The sequence below is a fragment of the Eubalaena glacialis genome, chromosome 7 (assembly GCF_028564815.1).
Source record: "Eubalaena glacialis isolate mEubGla1 chromosome 7, mEubGla1.1.hap2.+ XY, whole genome shotgun sequence".
NCBI lineage: Eukaryota > Metazoa > Chordata > Mammalia > Artiodactyla > Balaenidae > Eubalaena > Eubalaena glacialis.
Window position 1 is genome coordinate 80,371,205 of NC_083722.1, and position 16,003 is coordinate 80,387,207.

The 16,003-nt window shown below is 41.2% G+C and overlaps 1 protein-coding gene and 1 pseudogene across 9 annotated transcripts in view; both read right to left on the reverse strand.

The window, feature by feature from the left end:
- Positions 1-582: 582 nt before the first annotated feature.
- Positions 583-16,003, reverse strand: part of ARHGEF3 (Rho guanine nucleotide exchange factor 3) — a 311,303-nt gene continuing 295,882 nt past the window's right edge. For all 9 annotated transcript variants that reach the window (XM_061197022.1, XM_061197016.1, XM_061197015.1 and 6 more), the window contains 4 exons: positions 15,143-15,400; positions 8,957-9,127; positions 4,786-4,972; positions 583-2,787 (listed from right to left, as the gene is read on the reverse strand). In XM_061197022.1, the coding sequence (XP_061053005.1) occupies positions 2,435-2,787; positions 4,786-4,972; positions 8,957-9,127; positions 15,143-15,400 (969 nt within the window). In that variant the 3' untranslated portion in view covers positions 583-2,434. The remainder of the gene's footprint in view (positions 2,788-4,785; positions 4,973-8,956; positions 9,128-15,142; positions 15,401-16,003) is intronic.
- LOC133094756 (CCAAT/enhancer-binding protein gamma-like) lies at positions 6,713-7,261 on the reverse strand (annotated as a pseudogene).

The window sequence follows — 16,003 nt, forward strand, 5'->3', positions numbered from 1 at the left end:
TATGATATGCAGAATCTTAAAAAAAATGATACAAATGAATGTGTTTACAAAACAGAAGCAAACTCACAGACTTAGAGAACGAACTTATGGTTATCAGGGGGGAAGAGGTGGGGGGAGGGACAGATTGGGAGTTTGGGATTGACATATACACACTGCTATATTTAAAATAGATAACCAACAAGCACCTACTGTATAGCACAGGGAACTCCATTCAATATTCTGTAATAACCTAAATGGGAAAAGACTTTGAAAAAGAATAGATACATGTATATGTATAACCAAGTCACTTTGCTGTACACTGGAAACTAATACAACATTGTTAATCAACTATAGTCCAATATAAAATTAAAATTAAAAAAAAAAGAAAAAAGAAAAAAAAGTGAATAGAGAATCCTTGAAAAAACAGATCTTAGAAATATGAGTTCTGCAAGAGCTTTGATAGATCAAATCGTAGCATTTATATCAACCCATACCCTATCTTAATGTGTGTATTTGGGTACAAGCAAAAATTTCGGAAAGAACCTCCCAGTAAGATCACTGAAATTTGATGTTTGTAGGGCAAATACTATATACAAAGAAGACGGCATTTTAACGTAATTTATTTGAAATGCTTCCAGAGAAGTTTAAGGCCATTATACAAAAACATTCATTTCATGAAAACATTCATTGACTTTCTTCCCATAGGCCAGCCCTTGACAGACCTCTTTTCTCAACACGCTGGCCAAAGTGGCCGATGGCTCCTGCAAAGAATGATTCATTCTTTTCCCCACCATCAAACAACTTTTCTCGGCTTTTCTCTGCTTCTGTCTGCAGCAGATTCATTCAGTCGCTAAATCAATAACAACTTGAGTTGTTTTAAATAAACTTGTAATAGAAAAAAAGATTCACTGTGTTTAAAATCTATAAATACAGAAATATGTTTTACAGGGTAAAATGGACATTTTTTTTTGAAAAATAAGTACTATAGCTTGTTTTTATATTGATAAATCTTGTCACACAGCTTCTTTGAATGCACATGATAGACGTACATAATAAAATGACAACATAGTATTTACTGCTTTCCTTTGTGTAAACTTGAAAGACACAGATTTAAAAAAAAAAAGAAAACTTTTTTTGGCAATAATTTAGAATCATTACTACTAGTGCTGGTGTGGGTACAATTTTGCACAAGTCATCTTTAATATTTACACTCGCAGGGAGATTTTCTGTGTATTAACTTTTTTTAAAGGTCTGCGACTCACCCTGCATTGTAAATCAAGGCTGGCAAAGAGGTTTATTAGTTTGGATAACTGATCCTAATTAATGATAGAGTTAATTAAGTCGGCCTCTGGAGAATGTAATTATGATTCTGATCCAGCACAGAGCCAGAGATGGCAAATGATGCCCCAAAAGTGGGGCAGGGAAACCCAAGGCTCTGGTCTTTCCCAGAAGGACACTGGACCTTACTTTTCTCTTTTAATGCTTCCCACATAAGGTCACAATGGAGCACTTCTTCCAAATTCTTCTTCTCACATGTTTCTGTAAACAGAGTCACTGACTGAGCCACAGTCCCTTTTCCTCCTCTTTTCATTCATGCTCTAAAACACGAGTAGGCCTAAGCAGATGAAACAAAGCGAAGATGGGTCTTTTTGCTATCCTGCCAGGTTTTCCCAGGCCCTTTGAGTTCTATTCTGCTATTTTAGGCTAGAAATGGCTCTTTAAGGCCAGCCAGCATCTATGGCAGAGACCTCCTGATGCAATGCACATTTCAGTTCAAGATTCAGAGCTGACAGCGGTTTTTGCGCTGATCCTTTTAAGGTCAGACTCTTATTTCATGTCCTAATAGATTATTGCATCAAATTTGTACTGGATGAAATTGCAAGGTCAAGACAGTGCTTCTTCCTTTGCAAAATTAAACCTTCAGAATCCCCAGGGATGTTTTCATGCTTTTTGGTTGGATGACATTGAACCAATTTAACTCGAAACATTGATCTTTCCCGTTTCTCCTTCAAATGCCATCACGATACACAAGTAACTTCCTCATGCCCTGTTTTCAAGGCCCTTTAAATTTCATGCCTTCAGCTACCCTGTCAAAGAGCTAGAAAAGCACTAGAGAAACATGGAAGGACCCTTTAATCTACATGAAACAGTAGTTTAGAGATTGTTTTCTTTCTGTTTTTTAAAATCCAGCAGGACAAGTGAAAGTAACTTGTTCAAGTACTTCTCCATCCATCCAGACACTTGTGAAATACAATACAAGGTAGCAGTTGCCACAGATTCCAGCTGACACAGATTGGCAGTTACAGTACTAGGGACAAAAAAGTACAGACAGGACTGGGTGGGTCAACACTGTCACAAAAGTATTAAAAAGTGCTTCTCCAAACCGTTCCATGTGTGGAATGCAAATACTGTACAGGTAAGACACAGGGCTACTTCCAGGAAGTACACGCTTCTGTCAGACGTTGCTTTCAACATGCCTGCTGTTCCCACAGGAAGAGTCTGTCTGTTCCATGCGCTCACAGTCAAGGCTGACCTCACTTGTGTCCATGCTACAATCCGATTCACTGTCCGATTGGTCCATCTGCTCAAGTTTTGTTTCTCCCTGTGGCTCCCTGCTCCCGGTGGTGGGATCTAGGAACGGTCCCTCGGAGTCAAGGAGCCCAGCCTGCCCCGCAGCACACAGAACTGTTTCTTTGGCTTGACGAATACAGTTGAGCCACTGCTGTTTGTTGAAGGTGTCATTGGCTTGTAATGAGTGGGTCTGACTTTGGGATCCATTTTTGAAACTTACTCTGAAGAAGTTTTTAACTAGAAATGAAAAACACATGAAAAAAAAGGTCAATGGACAGGTATTTCCTCAGGCCAAAGATAACACATGTGATGACACTAACCGCCAGTACCCATGGCAGAGATCACTAATTGATTACTAAATGTGCCCTGCTGATCCAGGACATGGCTCAGCTCCACCCTGCAGCCTCCATCAATCAACAGGTGTTGACACAGGTCTGGCACTCAGTTGCTCTCAGAAGCTAGCAAATCAGTACGGAACAACTATGTCTTGTGTTTCAGGGGATCCCAGAGTACTGGGTACCAAACCTGGCTGCATATCAAAATCTCCCAAGAGCATGTTAAAAATACAGATCTCGGGGTCCTACCCTTAGAGATTCAGATTCAGTGGGTCTGAGGTGGGCCTGGGAATCTGTAATTTCAACAACTGCCCCAAGCTAGAGCTTTTTCAAGTATAAGAAGCTCTTTGTAACATCAAACAGGCCCAAGACCCTCCACATGATAGTACTTGTATATTTAGTATCTGATGATTGAGAAGATATGTAAAGACTCTTATAAGTTTGGTTTCATTTTAAAATGAAATGACATTTTAATAATAATTGCAACGGGAGCTCTGTGCATTTATTTTTTTTAATTTTTATTTATTTATATTCTTTTGGCTGTGCCACGTGGCTTATGGGATCTTAATTCCCTGACCAGATATTGAACCCAGGCCCTCGGCAGTGAAAGTGTGGAGTCCTAACCACTGGACCGCCAGGGAATTCCTGGAGCTATGTGCATTTAAAAAATGGTAGTGCACAATATGGAAGACATTTGATTTAGTTTAATAACAACATTAACTGTCATTTAATGGGCCCCGTGTGCCACATGCATGTGGTTCACAGAAGTGTCTGCGCTCAGTCAGTCCCCGTGCACGATCCCTGTAGCCAACATACTGGCTTCAGATAAATTCAGGCTCCAGTCTTTGCTATGGCGCAAATGCCTTAACTCCCCTACGTCTCAGTTTCTTTATTTGTAAAATGGGGAAAACAAAGAGACTCTACCTTAGATGGTTATTATGAGGGATAAATATAATAATACATGTAAGTGCTTATACAATGCCTGGCACACAGTCAGTACTTGAGAAATATAAGTACTACTACTGCTACTAGTACTACCACTAGGGCGGAGGGACTGGTGAGTAGGTAAGAGGCAGTATATATGAATTACTTTGACAGTATGATGCCAATGTTAACCTAAGAGGCTCAAATGTTACTTGCTCAAAGAAGACCTCCCTGACCATTTCATCTTAAAACATACCTCCTATTGCTATCCCTTTCTATTCCCTTACTGGGTTTTAGTTTTCTTAAGGTACCTGGATTATTTATTTGTTTCTCAAATAACCTCTACCTCCTCCATCACAATATAAGTTCCACAGGGCTTCCAAGGAATTGAATTGTTTGGTTCCCCAGTGTGTATCAGTGCCTGGCACAGTGCTTGACACATAGAAGGCACTAGATAGACGCTGCTATCTAAGCTTCTTTTGGTTAATTCCCTTGTTTATTAAGTCTCAAGCTAGAGAAGCCCATTAGAGTAATTACAGATAAACTCTCAGCCCAGGTGATCATAGTTATGTCTCTTTAGAGACAAGTCTGCCAGCTTAACTACAAAAACCCACCGTTATACAACTGTAATCACATAGGGACCGTCTGGTCTTAAGAATGCTTTTATCCAGTGGATGGAGTCAGAGTAAGGGAGCTTAAGGGGCACCAGTTATATGCAGACAAGTCAACTTGTAGTGTCTTACTTAATCCTTATAACAATCCTATGAAGTAGGTATGCATGCATCCCCACTTTGCAGATGGGAAACTAAGGCCCACAGAGGTTGAGTAAGGTTACACAACCAGTAAGTGATGAAAGAAAACTGGAATGCAGTTTGACTTCAAGGCCATAGCTCTTCTCTTTTCACCAGGAAGCCATTCCCTCCAAACCACCACGACCAAAGACGTTCAACAGGTCAAAACAGACAGCCATCCATACTTCTCTCATTGTTGCTGAATGCCCCACGCAGGGAGCCACCCAGCCTCACTTCTCCGTCCTGCAGGTCTTCCAGCAGGAGGTCCTTCACGGGGATGGGCTGCCGGTACAACTGGTAGCAGAGCTGCTCGTTGTGGGTGACAGCCCGAGTGATCACAAGTACTTCTTGGAACAGGAAAACGTGTAGTTTCTGGAAGAAAAGAATCCACAGGATTCCCCTAAGCAATAATCTAATGAGTAGTTGATAAGTGGACCTCTGTGGACAAGAGGCCCCTAGGTACCAGGTTCACACTGGCCTATGAACTTCTAGGCTCAAATCTACCTCTGGGAGAACAGCAGTTGTGGGTTGGACACATTTCCAGATGCATCCATTGCTTTTCCTATGGGAGCGCCTCCCTAGGGCCCCACTGAAGAAGGCCTTTCTGCCTACAGACACCTGCAGCCAGGTCTGCCAGCTGCAGTGGCGTTCTTCATACTGCAATCCACAACCTGTGCAGACACACACAGTCTTATAGGAACATTAAAAAAAAAAAGAGAGAGAGAGAAAAACCCCATAGAATGAAGAGGGTAATGAAGGAAAAAAAGTTAGTGCTCTCAGGGCTTTGGTTTATTGTATCCAATACAATTCTAAGAGATCACAATGAATAACAGTCCATAAAGGATGAGACTGGTATATCAGAGACTAATATTAACGTTTGCTTCTCAAACCCATAAAACACTTGTTCCTTCAACCACTGAGTTGATTATCAGCTTCATCCAGGCATCCCGGCTCCGAACACTGCCCATTCCCGAGGAAACCAGAGCATGTTGCTGTAGCCACAAAGACAGACAATCAAACAAGTTGTCCTTTTCGGTTAAGTTCATAAGAACCTCAGTTCTCTGAAGAGGTTGTGCTTAAAAGGCTGATGATTGATGTGTGTGTTGTTGGCAAAAAAAGAATCTCAAAAACAAAGGCTTGTCTCAAACCACATTATAAAAGCAATTTTGCTGAGTGGAGCTGGGGTAAATTGGCTCCATTCAACTCTAAGTGCCAGACTCTTCCCGCAGCTTGGAAATGCTTAGGAGGTGAAGTGAGACGATCCATGACTTTGCAGCTAGATTCTGGTTTTCCAGTGGCAATATTTGGGAATGTCAGCCTTAGGGTCTCAAAGAGGAGACCAGAAGAGTAGGGCTGAAAACTCACATTAGAATCTTGATTTGGGGTCGGGGAAGCATATTCAGCATTATCAGATAGTTTTAGATTTGGAAGAAAAGATACTTGTGGATCATCTACCCACACCCTGCCACAGACAGATAGACGGATGGACAGACAGACACACACATACACACACACACACCAAAAACTGCAGAAACTGAAGCTCAACTAAATGTTGGCTTGTGGACACACAAATGATGACGGTTCTGTATTGGTGTGTGTTTGTGCTGGGGGCAGGTTTGAAGACCGAAAAACAGAGTAAAGCACAAAATAACCAAGTTAACGGCTTTTTCTTGGTGTGGGTGGTGGGGATGGCAGAAGAGAATATTAAGACTTTTCTTTTGGGGGGAGGGGAGGGAAGGGGTTAGTCACTGTTTTATATACTAAAAATAATCAGAGATTTTTACACTGTTTCCACTTCTACCACTCTTTCTTTTTGTTTTTCTTTGGGAAGTCAGGATTTATTAAGAATGTCAAGCTCCAGGGCATTTTTTTTTTTTTACCATATACCTTTAAAAATGTTTTTTATCCCCACAAAGATCCTTATCATTTAAAACCAGATATTCAAATTATATGGCTAACATTTTTAGCTAATCAACTCTTCAGTGCTGATCCTAGAAAACAACCTTCAATGGATCTTTGAATAACGGAGATTCAGCCCCTGATACGAGTAGTGTAGGTAGTCACACCTTTAACGTTTAAGCCACAAGTTGTGACGTTTGAAAGGGGTGAGATCTACTGTCCTGCATTATCCGAATTTGTCGTTATTTTCAGTGCTGCTGGGTTGCACGTTATCTGCGAGGTTGTGGGCATGCTCAAGAAATAAATCAGTACACTTAATTCCTTAGTCAGCAATTTAATTTTTGCTTCCAACAGTTCCTTCTCTTGCTTGAGTTGATTCACTCTCTGCCGCGTATCCTGCGCTTTCTGCTTGCTTTTCAACCGGCTCTTTTTCACTGCCATGTTGTTCCTCTTTCTGCGCTGACGATAGTCGTCACTGTTGCGATCCATGGGCAAACTCTTTTTGCTCTGCTTGCTTGGAGGCACAGCTTTGCCTCCGCCCCCAGGGCCGGTGGGCACCAGCTGAGGAACCTGCTGTAAGCCGCTGGCATGAGCCTGCGTATGGATGACACTTATTCCGTTCACGCCCGGGGTACTATTCTGCTGTGATACCTTGCTCATTTGGGCACGCTCCCTTGTCAACACAGAACAAGTAGAAATGAGGACAAGGTGATCAATGGTTTGATCTGCCAAGAAATCTTCACATGTACCTGCGCCTCCAGCCCGCCCCTCCCCAAGTGGCCTCCACTCGCAGTGGCCCTGCACGGCGCGGCCTGACCCGACCCAGGCCTCGCGGTCCGCCAGTCCTACTTCTACCACTCTTCTAGCCAAGGTAGGCACTTTGAACTCAGATTGTCTGGGCAACTTTAAAAAATATCCCTTATTTGTGAATGTTCACTGAGAATTCTCTTCTTAGTCGCAGCTCCTTCCTGCCCTCAAACCGTTGAGATATTTTTCCTGACTCAGGACTTTATTCATAATGACTTTTACTATTCTACTGGGAACAAACAAACAAACAAAAACAAATCCCCTCACCCCAACTAAAATCTTTGTTCTCAAAAATCTATCTGCCTGAAACATGAACTAGATAAGAGTTCATCCTTAATGCCCTGGGCACATCCAGCAAGAGGGTCTCAGTCCCTGACTGATGGACAGAAAGAGAACAGGCCCTCATTCTGTGGGGTGATGCATCTTCCTATTCCCCACAGGGCTTCTGAGAAAGAATGTTCAAGGAGCCAGAGCATCAGCCATTAGAAGTCCACCAGTGCTTTCCAGATATCAGCAAAAAGCAGAATGCAGCTGTCTGGCAATCAGTAACTCCCCAGTCAAACAGAAACACTTCTTCAAGCAGCGGCCTGTGACAGGTCTCATAACCTTTGTTGCAACATCAGCTGGTTAGATCTACAGCAGCACTGATAATGGGTGCTGTGACATGTCCTCAGTGATTTCAAATAACATTTCCAAGCCTGCTCATAAATGCCACTTTACAGTCCAGGTCAGAAGGGCGTCCCCTGAATCATCAAAGCTTTATTAAGAGTTTTCAATCTAGTTTTGGCTTTCATTCTACGGGTTGGCTAGATACTGAAGATGAAACACAAAAGAAGTGGAGACTGCCTTTCTCAATGCTGAAATTTAAATATATATTATATATAATAAAATTTATATATTACATAAAATACATGTTATATATAATATATAAAAATTATATCTATATTATATATTAGCATTAATTTCTACTGCTATATATAAAAATAGCCTGGTGAGTTGAATTTTTTTTAAATAAATTTATTTATTATTTTTTATTTTAGGCTGCATTTGGTCTTTGTAGCTGTGCGCGGGCTTTCTCTAGTTGCGGGGAGTGGGGGCTACTCTTCGTTGCGGTGCGCGGGCTTCTCATTGCGGTGGCTTCTCTTGTTGCAGAGCATGGGCTCCAGGCACGCGGGCTTCAGTAGTTGTGGCACGTGGGCTCTAGAGCGCAGGCTCAGTAGTTGTGGCACACGGGCTTAGTTGCTCCACGGCATGTGGGATCTTCCCAGACCAGGGCTCGAACCCGTGTCCCCCTGCATTGGCAGGTGGATTTTTAACCACTGCACCACCAGGGAAGCCGTGTATTTGTTTTCGAAGGTCATGACTAAACAAAAGAAAAAGCTGGCAACTCTATGTTGGTTTCCAAAATTTTTCTGAATATGTACTGGTCATGAAATTTAAGAGATATATATATATATATAATAAATAAAATATAAAAGTATATTTAAAAACTATATGATCCTATGATATAAAAGACACTGGGAAAGCAACTTTTGTCTAAAAAATGTGACCCTAGTTAGGGAAGGCATAGTAACAGGAGGCTCAGTATCAAGTGGATTAAGCATTTGGGGAGGCCCAGGATGAGATTACTGAAGGAGAGTAACTACTCACCACGCCCCGGTTGTTCTTCAGTTCGCCATGACAACACAGCACCCTTGAGCTGTCAATCAGGGAGTCTTTCTGGCCTTCTTCCAAGTAAAGAAGTCGCTCTTTATAATAACGGCATTCAGATTCTCCAGTCTTGGTGTTGATTTCTGCCACGATTCCCTGAATGATGTTTATCTGTGAAAACAAAAAGAAAGTATGGGGAAAGTCAGCATACCATTCACACCAACAAGGCCCAGGTACTCAGCCTAGAAAGTCACTAAGATACACTTGGATCTAATTCTGAGATCATGATATCTAAGTTGCTGCTTTGGGAAAAGGGAAAAATAAATAAATGCTTTTAATATACTGTATCTATCCATCCATACACCATCTATACATGTACACATATAAATACATATAACATATATTCATTTGTACACACACACATATTTGTATTATATATAAAACTAAAGTTGATGCATAATTTTATATGAGTGAAAGAGATATGAGGTATTGATTTCAATGTGCAGGACTTATAATCACTAAGCTCTATATTGCACATTTCTTAAAACATGCTCACAATGTTGAAAATGTAGGCATTCAAAAAATGTGGCCAAGGAGAGGAAAAGTAGAATGTAATAGTCTAGAAAAGGGATTGGATTGTCCTTGGGGATTTGAAACCCAGTTTCAAGGTCTCTCTACATGCACTTAATCTAACCTACAAACAATATTTGCAAATTGGGTGTGAATAAATGGTTTGGATATCTTTTTAGTGACAAAACATAAATGATTTATGAAAGACAGAGAACTAGTAATGGAAACAAAGGACACCAGGAGTAAGAACGGGGACAATTTGTCTATATACACTCAGGCCCATACCTACAGCACACGTGAGTAAATCAGGGGTAGAGGGATTTCAAAGCAATGGTGGATGCATTATTGTTTTTGTTTTTTTGCTTCTTTTGGCCAGGCCGCTCAGCTTGTGGGATCTTAGTTCCCTGACCAGGGACTGAACCCAGGTCCTCTGAAAGTGCGGAGTCCTAACCACTGGACCACTAGGGAATTCCCTGCATTATTGTTAAATTCAAAATGAAGCAAAACACAACAAGAGTACAACACTGAGACATGTTCAGTAAGCATTTATTCCAATGTAGTGTTGTTCTATAACATGAACAATACATCTAAAAGTTAGAAAATTCTAGAAAACAAAGGAGCAAGAAATTAGTTGAGTAAAAACTCAGTGACACCAATCCAAGGCAAAGTAATGACTTCTTCACCAGAGTCCTCTGTCCCCTAATAGTGAAAAGACCAACAGTCCCAACTTTCTTGTGCTGGTATTAACGGAAAAGAACGTAACAGATGAGAAGTGTCAGTAAGGCCTCTTCTTGGTCACATTTACTTAATGGAAAAACAAACCAGTCTCTGAAAAGCAAGGTTTTAAAAGAGGCTTTTACTCAGTGAAAAGCTACCAGACCTTGTGTTCAAGTGGTAGTGAATTCTAAGATTGTTAAATGATTATTTTTCACTTGCCTTCTGCCCAAAGCAACTGGATAAAAACTTCTACCCAGTTATAACCTTGGCATTTCCATGCAAGTTTGATAGAAGATCTTACAGCTTTGAGCTGAAGTCTGGTGACTGCATCCTATGGACAGAGGCATAATCTCTACACCTTTGTAGCTACTAAGAGTTTCAAAGATCATTTATTTACTCTTTTCTCTATTTCCTGAATTTGGATGGTAGCACTACTTTGATAATTTTAAAAAAACATTATTTTTAAAAATACAGGCTCTTTAGGTCATAAAAGAATTTTTTTGGTCTTTGATGTCAACCTAGTGTTTAATGTAAGTCCTGTGAAATTAATCTGAGTTTCACTAACACAAAACAAGTAATAAATGGAACACTTTGGTGTACAAACTTTCTCCCTGTTTCTTTTTTCCCCCTTTTGGTTTTCAAAGATGACTATTTATTGTTACTTTCAAAAACAAACAAACAAGAAATTTCACAAAATATTCTAAAGCTATGACTCATCCTTCAAATTAATTCAATTAATGCTTGTTGAGCATCTGTTCAGTGTCAGACTAGGTGGTGTCATTCAAAGAAATGAGACAGGGTCGCTGCCCTCAAGAAGATTAAAATATATGGGAGGTATCTGAGCAATTGTTTTATATCTACCTTATCTTTCTACTTTATTACATTTTTAATATGTAGTGAAATCCATACTTTTCCCTTGTTTTTAAGAATTAAAAAAATTTTTTTCGTTTTTTTTGGCTGCGTTGGGTTTCGTTGCTGCGTGTGGACTTTCTCTAGTTGCCGCGAGCAGGGGCTACTCTTTGTTGCGGTGCACGGGCTTCTCATTGCAGTGGCTTCTCTTGTTGCAGAGCACAGGCTCTAGAGCACGCGGGCTTCAGTAGATGTGGTGCGTGGGCTCAGTAGTTGCGGCACACAGGCTCTAGAGTGCAGGCTCAGCAGTTGTGGTGCACAGGCTTAGTTGCTCCAAGGCATGTGGGATCTTCCTGGACCAGGGATCAAATGCGTGTCCCCTGCATTGGCAGGTAGATTCTTAACCACTGAGCCACCAGGGAAGTCTCTCCTTGCTTTTAAAGACCTTTGTGGGGCTTCCCATGTACCTAGAGCCCATGCTCCGCAACAAGACAAGCCACCACGAGAAGCCCGCACACCGCAATGAACAGTAGCCCCTGCTCGCCGCAACTAGAGAAAGCACACGTACAGCAACGAAGACCCAGCGCAGCCAAAAAAAAACCCAAAAAACAAAAAACACCTTTGCATTAATTGCTGTGGTTCATCTTATCTGCTATTACTAGGTGTACCTGGGCAGCTGGAATTAATCAGTACTTGAGTCAATTTTCTGAATTTCCTGCAAGTATCCAGGAAACCAGAAGGAAGATGTACTATAGACATAAAGATATGTTCATTTCCTAATTTAACTCAGGAACTGAACAGCGGGCATTTCACGTGAAGATTAATAAACTCAAAAGCCACAGTGGTTCCTTAGGCAGCTATGACTACTCTCAAATGCTGCTTTTCTCTCAGGTGTTTGAAAAAATAAAAAGAGACAGAAGAATGGAAACAAATGGTGTTATTCCATATTCTATGTCTATATTTATCATAGTAACTCTGGGTTTGCTTTCATTTATTGAAAATATTATTTTGTATTTATATTGACCTGTATACCATGAACTAATCCACCTGCATACCATGTCTAATCTCTCTGCACTGGTTCTTGAGAGGAATTTATTTTGCAGAATTGCAGCGAGGAATAAAGTTACATATAGCAGATTGCCAATAGCAAACAGTCTTGGTAGTTGTGCATTTAAATTAAATTTATTGTTGCATCTCTCATTTGGGTTCAAACTGAAGGGCAGGGGCTGGTAAAGGAAGATGATAAAAGATACCTATAACAGAACAGGGATTAAACCCACACATGCTGGAATCGTCATCCTCAAAGTAGAATCTGAAGGTCCTGTCTGTCTAGTCCCTTGTGCAGTAATATCATCTACTCGTTGGCTCCCGACATGGACCAAGAATAGCAGCCTTCACTGCTGTTGCATCAAAAGCAGGACTGTTCTTCCCATTGATTCCAGTGATACTTTTTAAGGAATTGGAACAGTGGCAAGCAGAGGGAAGAGATGGTCTGCAGGATCATTTTCTGGCTGAAACAATCCTTAGAATTTAAAACATTAAACAACCAGATCTGGAATATATGAATATCCAAAGTTCTATTTTAAGATGTTCTCTTTGGGGGGAAATTTCTATCAACCCTCCAAAATACTACTAAGAAATTTAATACAGATGTAGTTTACCCACTGCATTAAAAGCAAGACCTTTCTTTAGATCTAATCATAAGACTGAATGCTTGGTGTAGAAGCAATTTACTTAGAGTTCCCTGATTTTTCCCTTTTCATAGGTGGAAAATTTATTCAGGGCACATATAAGTCAAGCTACATTGGCACTGTGGACTTTATGGTTATCAAACATTCACAATGCACTCCGGAGGACAGGGCTAAATATTTCTGTTCATCTACGGTAATGCCACAGGGATTTTGAAAAGAAGGGGGAAAAACTGCTGTGCCTATATAGTGTAAATGGGCATTTAGAAGACTTGCTTTGCAGACACTTTCAAATGCAGGTATACCATGCTTCACACATAAATCTGCCTGACTAGGTGCAGATTCAACTTTCTAAAATGGCATCACATTTTATGCACGAGGGAAACTGGTGCATCCTTTCATATTGCAAACAATCATATTCTTATCTGTTTTTAAATTCAAACTTTAGCTCACTGGGTGTTTTTTTAAAACAAAGCATTATTCTTTCATGCTGCATATTAAAAAGAAGAAATCTTTACCGTAAAATTCAGAGCAGGCTTGTTTGCTTCAAAAAAGTAATTATTTAGACTAGTTTGAGCTCCCTGTTGTTCTCATTCCTACAGACCACACACTTGCTGGGATGAAATATGGAGAGGAGGCAACGCTATTACTCTTCCCAGTAATGAAAACAGACACGATGAAGTGAGATGGGCTTCATCCCTGGTGTCTGCATCCCCCATCATGCTGGATTGGTAGGCTAGTCTGTATGTTGGGCCTGCCAGACACATCAAACACCTCTTGAATCAGGAGAGAGTCTTTCCTTGTTCTTCTCTATCCCCACACAGACAACTGGCCCAGCTCTGTACCAGTGAGGCCCCTCCACAAAGCCTGGTGGCCAGACAGCTCTCTGCAATTCCAAAGGCAACAGGGGCTTAAAGAAGTAGCCAGGCTTTCAGCTCCATAGGATCATAAAGAAGTGGAAAAGTCATAAGATTTGCAGTCTACACTGACAAGGTTCAGATATCTACTCCATTACTTGCTGGCCCTGGACTTGGGTGAGTTATTTAACGCCCCCAAGCCTGATCTGGAAAAGGAAAACGGCCCTAACATGAACGGGTACCTCACAGGTTATTATGAGGATTAAATGAGATACATAACCCATAAGGCAATTACATAAAGTTGATTTACTAGATGTTCCCTACATGTCAGCAGGTGTTACTATTATTATTGCTGTTGTTGTTACTACTTACTATTAAGTAAGTTAAGTCCTTCTCTGGGAAGAGATAGGCAGTTTGCTCCACAGGCTCAAGGCTTCTGACTTTCCAATCACCTTTGCATATCACCTTCTGTTACTGTCCCAGACCCAGTCAGGGAATGAGCTCTTTGAACTGGTCTCTTAGCCTCCATACCCACTGCTGACTCCCTAAGCAGGTTTCCAAGACTGCACATCTGGACCACCACAGCATCCTCCCAGCTTGCTTCCCTGTCCCTAGTCTCCTCTGTCCCCTGTCCTACAGATGAAGAGTGACACGTCCGAGATTACACAGCTTGTCAGTGATGGAGCTGGGATTTGAACGTTGGATCTAAGCTACTTAAAAAACAAAAGCACAACAAAGGAAAAATGTCTCAAATTGATATTTAAAACTCCCTATAACCAATGTGAACCACCAACCTCTGCCCCTTCTCCTGCTGCTTTCTGAGTATCGCCAACCCCAGGCAGACTGATCCATGGCATTCCCTGGCATGACCTGTCCTGTCATTTCTTCACACCTGTGCCCAGGCCATTTGGTCCTCTGCCCTGCCCCGCAGAGCCCCACAATCAGAACTGAGCTCTCTGGGCAGAACGCTCACAGTTCACCAGAGTCTCACAATATGGACCCCATTTTTCCTGGTCTTCTATTGCTGCTACGGAAGAATCCGTATTTCCCAAACCATCCAGCCCCGTACTCAATACAGTTGCTGGGGAGTAGGTTTGACTAGGCTCCATGTTTCAATCTGGGGCCCAAGGAGAGCTGGGTCTTAAATGGGTGTTGACTTCACAAATGGGCTTTGGTAAAAGGCAACTCTCATTTGCTAACTAAAGAAAGCTATTCAATTTAAAATCTCCACAGAGATCTTAACCCTCACAGTCAGTAACTGTAACAGATTATAGAGTCACCTATACAGAATCAAGAAATTTTAGAATTAAAGGGACTTCAGAGTGCATTTCATGTAAATACTGCATTTTATAGATTATGAATAGTGCTGATTTGCAAAATCAAAACATGGTTAATGTCAGAGCCAAGCCTAGAACCCAAGATTCCTGAGTCCTGGTACCCAGGGACCCTTCACCTTCTAGCCATTGGGGAAAACAACAAGGCAAGACAGAAAGAAACAAACTCACAGCTTCTTCCAGGTGCTGCTGATCTGGATTATCATTTGGTGTGTGCCTCAAGATTTCTCGAAGAAGCAGAGGGTATTTCACCAGACGGCTCCTTGGAATATCAAGGAAATTCCAGAGATCTAGTTTGCGGCTAAAGGGGGATTCTAAACATCGCTGCAGGAAATCTTGGACTCGGTGATCTTGTTTTTTGTGGTCCAGCAGAGCTTTGGCAGCTACTTGATTGCTGCAGTAGCTGTCGTAGGAGCTGAGACAAGGCAGCTAAGAAAGGAACATTAAAGGAGGGTTGGAGCATTAAAATAATTGTGCTCTGAAGCTACATGCTAACATCACTCATTGGGACTGAACAAAACCTAACTGGTCTCCAGGCCTGGCCAACATTCCTTTATCTAGATGGCTGGAGGAGACAGAAATGGAATCTTCAAAATGGCAGGCCATGGATAGTTCTTTAAGCTCCTGCTTGCTTGCACAAAGTTATTTTCTTAGTGGCATGTTTACTTTCTTGATTGTTAAGACCTCAATAATTTGTTTGCATTTCTGCCAATCTAAGCTAGACACAAAAGACTTGGAATTACTGTATACGCACACAATTCAGAATTTTCCTAAACTGAAATATTGCATATGCATACAGAATTGTCCTAAACTTTCAAAAGTATCTGGTGAGAGGAAAGTCTCCTATATTTTTTTAAATAAAGGTTCTTTTAAAATTATTAATAAGAAACTAATCTAGAAGACTTAGTGGCACAAAAAGAAAGGAGTCAGACTCCACAGCCCAGCCCTTTGCATGGCCCAGTGCAAGCACCTCTACATTAGTTTTAAGGTACCTGATTCCAAGGCGGACCAAATATAAAGCACTCCAAGAAG